General features: G+C 42.8%; 1 protein-coding gene across 1 annotated transcript in view; it reads left to right on the top strand.

Moving 5' to 3' along the window:
- The first annotated feature begins 2,070 nt into the window (after positions 1-2,070).
- The window catches only part of DPPA4 (developmental pluripotency associated 4), a 37,937-nt gene continuing 31,161 nt past the window's right edge, over positions 2,071-8,846 (top strand). The window contains exon 1 of the mRNA XM_023518211.1: positions 2,071-2,165. Coding sequence (XP_023373979.1) covers positions 2,071-2,165 — 95 coding nt within the window. The remainder of the gene's footprint in view (positions 2,166-8,846) is intronic.

Genomic DNA, 8,846 nt, shown 5'->3' with positions numbered 1-8,846 from the left:
AAAAAAAAAAAAAAAAAGAGCAAGTCATGCTATATTAACATCAATGAATGATGAAAGTATTTTTGTCTTAAAACCATTTTCCCAAGCCCCCAAACCTGTTGAAAGTATTTAAATGTCATTAACAAATGTTATTAATTTAAATAATCTTTTTTCTTTTTTTTTTGAGACAGTCTCACTATATCACCCTCGGTAGAGTGCTGTGGCGTCACAGCTCCCAGCAACCTCAAACTCCTGGGCTCAAGCGATTCTCTTGCCTCAGGCTCCCAAGTAGCTGGGACTATAGGCGCCTACCATAATACCTGGCTATTTTTTGTTGCAGTTATCATTGTTGTTTAGCTGACCCAGGCTGGGTTCGAACCCACCAACCTTGGTGTATGTAGCTGGCGTCATAACCAGTGTGCTATGGGGTGCTGAGCCTAAATAATCTTTTAAGTTTATAAATCAGCTATACTTGAAGAACTCATTATTTTCAAAGTAATTATTTGTGTATTTGTTTATTTATTTTGTGTGTGTGGCCTTATTTGGAGATAAAAGTAATTATTTAGGCAGCATCCTTATTATTAGCTATTAGAATATATTAATATCCTTTACAAACCACCAAACTGAGTGGAAAAGAAAGTAAAGTAACACTTGACTCACTAAACGAATAGAAAAGAAAAACAATTCCTTATGTAATGATAAAAACTACTTTAAAAGTTTTTTTAGAGACAAGGTCTCACTGTGTTACCCAAGCTGTTCTCAACCGTTTAGCTGGGACTGCAGGTATGAGCCACATCACCCAGCTCATTGAGTGGTTACTATCTATCAGACTCTGTGTAAAGAGATTTACGTGAATTATTTAATTCTCATAAGGAAACTAAAGTAGCTATTTTGTGGTATTATTACTTCCACTTAACAGAAAAGTGATAGTGACTTTGCCCAAGGTCAATTGGTGGATAAGCTATTATAGGAAAGATTTGAAATAAAATATCAGGGCAATGAAATTTTACCTCATATCCTTGAAATTATCATAAATTAGGTTTAAGAGAAGAAAAGGTATGGAAGCTGTGTTGCTCTTTCCAATAATTTTTATGATAACTTTTAAACACATACAAAAGAGATATAGCATGCCAAATGAATTTCCATAAGCCTATTATCCAGACATTATACCACACTTAGAGCCTACTTCATTTTTCCCCTTTTCTCTTTGTAAAACTATTTTAAAGCCGATCCTAGATATATTATTTCATAGCTACTAATTTCAGCATGCATATTTTCTTACCACAACATTAATAACATGCTAATGTAATTAAGAATAGATCTTTGGGGGCAGCGCCTGTGGCTCAGTGGGTGGGGCACTGGCCCCATATACCCAGGGTGACGGTTCAGACCCACTCCAGCCAAACTGCAACATAAAAATAGCCAGGTGTTGTGGTGGGCACCTGTAGTCCCAGCTACTTGCAAACTTAGGCAAGAGACTCACCTAAGCCCAGGAGTATAGAGGTTGCTGTGAGCTGTGTAACACCACAGCACTCTATTGAGGGCGATAAAGTGAGATGCTGTCTCTACAAAAATAAATAAATAAATAAATAAATAAAATCAGTTGGGTATTGTGGTGCACTCCTTTGTATTCCCAGCTTCTCCCAAGGCTGAGAAAAGAGGATTACTTGCACACAGGAGTTTGAGGTTGCAGTGAAATGATGACCTCACTGTATTCTAGCCCAAGCAAGAGCGTAAGACCCTGTCTCAAAAAAATAATTAAATTGGGGCCAGGTGCAGTGGCTTACGCCTAAAGTCCTAGCAATTTGGGAGGCCCAGGAAGGTGAATTGTTTCAGCTCAGAAATTTGAGATCAGTGTAAGCAAGAGTGAGACCCCATCTCTAAAAGTAGCCTGGTGTTTTGGCAGATGCCTATAGTCTCAGCTACTTGGGAGGCTAAGAGAATCACTTTAGGGTTGCTGTGAGCTATGATGCACGGCATTCTAACAAAGGTAACAAAGTGAGACTCTATCTCAAAAGAAAAAATAAAATAAAATAAAATAAAATAAAACAAAAAAAGTAATAAATTCTCTTTTACCAAGGACATGCCAACATGGGCCACATTCACACCAAAACCATAAAGAAGGCATCCCGGGTCATCATGGAGAAGTACTACATGTGTCAGGGCAATGAATTCCACAGGGACAGGTGAGTATGAGAAGAGATTGCCATCAAGTTGCAGGAGGAGGAGAGAGAGAAGAGACAACTAAGTCCCTGAGGTTTCAGTCCTGGATCAGATCACAGAAGTAGATCCTGATGCTAAGAAAATGCTGAAGCTTTCAGACTCCCACAGTCTGTCCAACCTGCAGGTCATTCAGCCTATAGCTGGGATGAGTTTCAAAACACACATGGAACCATTTGAATATATCTGCTGTGCTGTCACATTTTAATAAACCCAGGAAAACAACACAACACACTAAGATAATAAACTAGGATCTAAATAGAGTCCATATATCACATTTGATTGTCATCTCCTAAATCTCTCTAAAGCTAGAGTAACTCTAACTTTTTTCCCCAGATCATGGGCTGCCCTAATGAATATTTCATATTTCTGATTTGTCTGTTCCCTTCTCTATGTTGTTAGTTGTTTCTTTTCCTTTTTTTTTTTTTTTTAGAGAGAGAGAGACAGAGTCTCACTTTATCACCCTCAGTAGAGTCCCATGGCATGGCAGCTCACAGTAATCTCCAACTCCTGGGCTCAGGTGATTCTCTTGCCTCAGCCTCTTGAGTAGCTGGGACTACAGGCACCCACCACAACACCTGACTGGTTTTTTTTTTTTTGTTTGTTTGTTTGTTTTTTGAGACAGAGCCTCAAGCTGTCCCCCTGGGCAGAGTGCCGTGGCATTACAGCTCACAGCAACCTCCAACTCCTGGGCTCAAGCGAGTCTCCTGCCTCCGCCTCCCAAGTAGCTGGGACCACAGGCGCCCGCCACAAGGCCCGGCTATTTTTTGGTTGCAGCCGTCATTGTTGTTTGGCGGGTCCGGGCTGGGGATTCGAACCCGCCACCTTAGGTGTACGTGGCTAGCGCCTTAGCTGGTTGAGCTATAGGCGCCAAGCCCACCTGACTGTTTTTTTGTTGTTGTTGCAGTTTTGCCAGGGCCGGGTTTGAACCCGCCACCCTCGGTATATGGGGCTGGGGCCCTACCCACTGAGCCACAGGCACCAGCCAACTTGTTTCTTTTTATTTACTATTTTTTGAAGAATCCTAATGACAATAAAGTCACTTGTTTCTTTCTCTCATATTTTCTGTAAATGGAAGTCAGCCTCAGAATCTTGGTTAGTTTTAGCACTTTGGACAAAAATACCAAGTGTGTTGTGTTTTTCATGTTGCATCACACCAAGCACCACAATGATTGATTATTTCTCCTTATTATGCTAAGATTGACTAATGGATCTAGGTAGTAACTGCCTACACCTTCCATTGTCAAGATCTTTTCATCTACTGGTTTCATTCATTGATGATTCTGGCTACACTAGAACTCTGGGAGGCTGAGGTGGGAGGATTGAGGAGTTCGCAACCAGCCTGAGCAAGAGTGAGAACTTATGTATAAAAGAAAAAAATGAGCCAGGCACAATGACTTACGCTTATAATCGTAGCACTCTGGGAAGCTGAGGTCAATGGACTGCTTTAGCTCAGAAGTTTGAGATTTGTCTGAGCAAGAGTTAGAGATCATTTCTGAAAAAAACAAAAAAAGAGAGAAAGAAAGAAAAATTAGCCATCCATGACTGTGTCCACCTATAGTCTCAGCTACTTGGGAGGCTGAGGTAGGAGTATCACGTAAGCCCACAAGTTTGAAGTTGCTGTGAACTAGGCTGAGGCCATGGCACTCTAGCCCAGGCAATAGAGTAAGACTCTGTCTCAAGAATGGATAAATAGGCTCGGCGCCTGTGGCTCAAGTGGCTAAGGTGCCAGCCACATACACCTAAGGTGGCGGGTTCGAATCCCCAGCCCGGGGCCGCCAAACAACAATGATGGCTGCAACCAAAAAATGGCCAGGCGTTGTGGCGGGCACCTGTGGTCCCAGCTGCTTGGGCGGCTGAGGCAGGAGACTCGCTTGAGCCTAGGAGTTGGAGGTTGCAGGAGGAGGTGAGCGAGAAGAGACAACTAAGTCCCTGAGGTTTCAGTCCTGGATCAGATCACAGAAGTAGATCCTGATGCTAAGAAAATGCTGAAGCTTTCAGACTCCCACAGTCTGTCCAACCTGCAGGTCATTCAGCCTATAGCTGGGATGAGTTTCAAAACACACATGGAACCATTTGAATATATCTGCTGTGCTGTCACATTTTAATAAACCCAGGAAAACAACACAACACACTAAGATAATAAACTAGGATCTAAATAGATACTATATATCACATTTGATTGTCATCTCCTAAATCTCTCTAAAGCTAGAGTAACTCTAACTTTTTTCCCCAGATCATGGGCTGCCCTAATGAATATTTCATATTTCTGATTTGTCTGTTCCCTTCTCTATGTTGTTAGTTGTTTCTTTTCCTTTTTTTTTTTTTTTTAGAGAGAGAGAGACAGAGTCTCACTCCGTCAACCTCAGTAGAGTGCTATGACATCATAGCTCACAGCAACCTCCAGCTCCTGGGCTTAGGCGATTCTCTTGCCTCAGCCTCCCGAGTAGCTGGGACTACAGGCGCCCGCCACAATGCCCGGCTATTTTTTTGTTGCAGTTTGGCTGGGGCCGAGTTTGAACCCACCACCCTGGGTATATGGGGCTGGCACCCTCATCACTGAGCCATAGGCGCCACCCTGAAAAAGGCTACTTTAGTTTAAGATATTAAATATCAGTGTTGGAACTTTGCTAAATCTCATGAAAAATTATCAAGATGACTGAAAATTTAATAATAAGACTCATAGGTTACAACTAGTAAAGCCCCACTGTTAATATTTTTTGAGTTGAAACATTCTCTCCACGAAATAGAAGTTTTTGAGCAAGGAAAAAAATATATTTGGGGGTAGTACAGACTTTATTATGCATTTCTTTGAAGTAAAGGGAAATATTTCAAAGAGAAATAATGCGGTGTAAGATGAACATGGGACATCACGCTGTACTGAAAGCAAAGAGGCTATCAAAGACCCACTGGGCATGCTAACGTGAACTGTAAGAGATCAGAACGGGCTTCATAGCTGGGATGATCAGCACTCCAGGACTGGCTCTTTGGATTTTGTATCCCAACATTTAGCATGATACTTGGTATTAAGTGAAAATACATATTAGTTGAGTAAATGGATGAATAAGTATCTGAAAATTAGGAAAAGGAAAAACAACATTTGATCATAATAAAAGAAAGAGAAGTAGAACATTGAAAATAAATGTATGTACTAGACATCTTATCTTCTACTGTCCTCAACCCATCACACAGTACCCTCCACCCAGCTCACACCATATACCCTCAGCACCATCCACCACCACTTGCCAAACAAAACTTTGACTTTTGACACATATCTGATATCAGTATGCCCTATCTGGCCGGTGGTATGATTCCTATGGCCAGACACCCAAACTTAGCCTGGGGAACTATGAAGAGGACTAAGCAAAGACCCCAGGACATTTCTTTGTTCATCCATTCAGTTGTTTACTCATTACTTAGCCAGTATTTTTGTGCTAGGCCCTTAATCTAGCTGGCAATATAAAGTTAAATAAGATATACTCCTTGTACTCTAGGAATTCCCAATCCAGCAAACCATTATTCTGTGGAAAAGAACTATGTAAGTTTTTTTTTTTTTTTTTTTTTTTGCTTTTATGTATTTATTTTTTTTAATGGAGGAGACAGAGTCTCACTTTGTGTCCTTCAGTAGGGTACATAGCTCACAGCAACTTCTGCCAACCCCTGGGTCCCTGGGTTTAAGTGATTCTCTGGCTTCAGCCTCCCAAGGAGCTGGGATTACAGGTGCCTGCCAGAAGGCCCGGCAATTTTTGGTTGAGACGGGGTCTCACTCTGGCTCTCCTTCTGGCTCATGCTGGTCTCGAACCTCTGAGCACAGGTGATCCACCCGCCTTGGCTTCCCACAGCACTGGGACAACAGGCGTGAGCCACCACGCCCGGCCAAGAACTATGTAAGTTACATGAAGTGCTCTTTCCAGGAGGAAAGAGTTAAAGCAAATGAAGCAATTTGTCAGATCAAAGAAAAATATCGATAGCTTTCCCTTATAAGCTGCTTCCAGAATATTGGCCAAATTCAGATAGACACTTACATATATGCCCCTGGATTTGTTTTCTGCCAGGTTAGATCAGGGCAGAAACCCATCTATCAACAGTTGCTAAGTGCCATGATCACTCAAGCCCTGGGTTCAACCTGCTCTGTTTCACATTGATTCAAATGTAGTGTTAATAATAACTACTATATTCCTAATGCCCAAATGTAAACTTCAGCCTTATTACTATGTTTTATCCCCCATACATAAGAAGCTCCCCTGGGATTCTATCCCTGCAGTACCTCACACAATCTTTCTGGTCCCAGCAACAGTCACCTCATTCTGGTCTCATGGACCCCAGCAAGAAGTCCCACAAAAGCCCCCTGATCACAGCAATTTTCTGAAAGCATAACTCCCATCACACATCCCTCAGGAAAGCAGCTGGGCTCATCATTAAATTCTCATCAGCCCTGGCCCATAGGAATCAATAAGTGTTTGTTGGAATTGACCCCTGGCTCCTGCTAATGAACTTCCCAAGGTGAGCAGAAGGAATTTAATATTCCTAGTATCTGCTTCACTATTGTGTCAAAAATGGTCATGTCAGGTGGTGCCTGTGGCTCAAGGAGTAGGGCGCCAGCCCCATATACCGGAGGTGGTGGGTTCAAACCCGGCCCCGGCTAAAAGCTGCCAAAAAATAGAAAAAGAATGCTCATGTCCACCAGCTGGAGTTTCTCTCTCCTTTAGACAGTTATAAATAAATTCAAGCACTGCCATATTCATTTTCTCCGCCCTACTGTTTGGTTTATAATGGAGAATGACCACACTACTTCTCTTCATTGCTTCCTCTTTCTTTCTTTTATTTTATTGATGCATGTCTATATTTATTTTAATTGACAAAAACGTATGTATTGGCTCAGCATCCGTAGCTCAGTGGTTACAGTGCCAGCCACATACACCAGGGCTGGTGGGTTCGAGCCTTGCCTGGGCCTGCTAAAAAACAATGACAACTACACTTAAAAAAAAGGGGGGGGACTTGGCCCTGTGGCTCAAGCAGCTAAGGCGCCAGCCATATATACTTGAGCTAGCAGGTTCGAATCCAGACTGGGTCTGCTAAACAACAATGACGGCTGCAACAATAAAATAGCCGGGCACTGTGGCAGGTGCCTGTAGTCCCAGCTACTTGGGAGGCGGAGGCAGGAGAATCACTTGAACCCAGGAGTTGGAGGTTGCTGTGAGCTGTGATGCCACAGCACTCTACCCAGGGGAATAGCTTGAAGCTCTGACTCAAAAAAAAAGGGGGGAGGGGAGCAGGGCTTATGGCTCAAAGGAGTAGGGCAACAGCCCCATATGCTGGATGTGGAGGGTTCAAACCCAGCCCCAGCCAAAAACTGCAAAAATACAAAAAATAAAACTTACGTATTTATAGTATAAAACAATGTTTTCATATACATATATTATATATTCTACATCTTTCAAATTAGGTTATAATTACAGAGTTTACAGACTTTTTTATATTCACTGCATTCACTGCATTTCAGCTTAGCTACTTGCTAATTATACAAAGGGCCAATAGTCCATCAGAAAATTGCCTCTGAAATGCATCACATGGGGCCAGGCACTGTAGCTAAGTGGTTAGGGTGCTGGACACATACACGGGGGCTGGTGGGTTGAAACCCAGCCTGGGCCTGTTAAACACAATGACAACTACAACAAAAAACAGCTGGGCATTGTGGCAGGCACCTGTAGTACCAGCTACTTGAGAGGCTGAGGCAAGAGAATCACTTAAGCCCAAAGAGTTTGAGGTTGCTGTGATCTGTGATGCCACAGCACTCTACTAAGTGTGACACAATGAGAATCTGTCTCAAAAAAAAAGAGATGCATCACATGGGTAACCTTAAATATGTATTCTCACATACTAAAAAAAGTACCCATAAGGTTTTTTCTCTTTGAGGCTAGTCAAGTGAAGCAGTGGGAGTGGAGAAGGAACAAAGGAATCTGTAACTAGTTGTGATCAATTAGTTGTGAACACCACTGCACTAGGACCAGCCTCCATAAGGCTTTTTTTTTTTTTTTTGAGACAGAGCCTCAAGCTGTCCCCTGGGTAGAGTGCTATGGCATCACAGCTCACAGCAACCTCCAACTTCTGGGCTCAAGCCAGTCTCCTGCCTTTGCCTCCCAAGTAGCTGGGGCCACAGGCACCCACCACAACGCTTGGCTATTTTTTGGTTGCAGCCATCATTGTTGTTTGGCAGCTCAGCCTGGATTCGAACCCACCACCTTAGGTGTATGTGGCTGGCGCCTTAGCCACTTGAGCCACAGGCGCCGAGCCCATAAGGTATTTTTTACCAAAGTCATCTCTAAGAGGGGTATTTATGGAGTTCTTAATTGGGCATCAGAGCTATTGTTCACAATCTACATTATAGAATGAAAAAGCTGAGTAAATGGCTCAGCACCCGTAGCACAGTGGTTACAGTGCCAGCCACATACACCCAGGCTGGCTCGTTCATACCCCGCCTGGGCCTGCTAAGAACAATGACAATTGCAACAAAAAAAGTAGCTGGGCGCTGCAGTGGGCACCTGTAGTCCAAGAGTTTGAAGTCACTGTTAGCTGTGACGCCACAGCACTCTACCGCAAGCAACACAGCAGAACACTGTCTCAAAAAAAAAAAAAAAAAAAAAAAA

This window comes from Otolemur garnettii, unplaced genomic scaffold (genome assembly GCF_000181295.1).
Source record: "Otolemur garnettii isolate 467f Iridium unplaced genomic scaffold, OtoGar3 scaffold00131, whole genome shotgun sequence".
Lineage (NCBI taxonomy): Eukaryota > Metazoa > Chordata > Mammalia > Primates > Galagidae > Otolemur > Otolemur garnettii.
The sequence above is the reverse complement of the archived record's forward strand: the minus strand, read 5'-3'. Positions and strand labels throughout refer to the sequence as shown.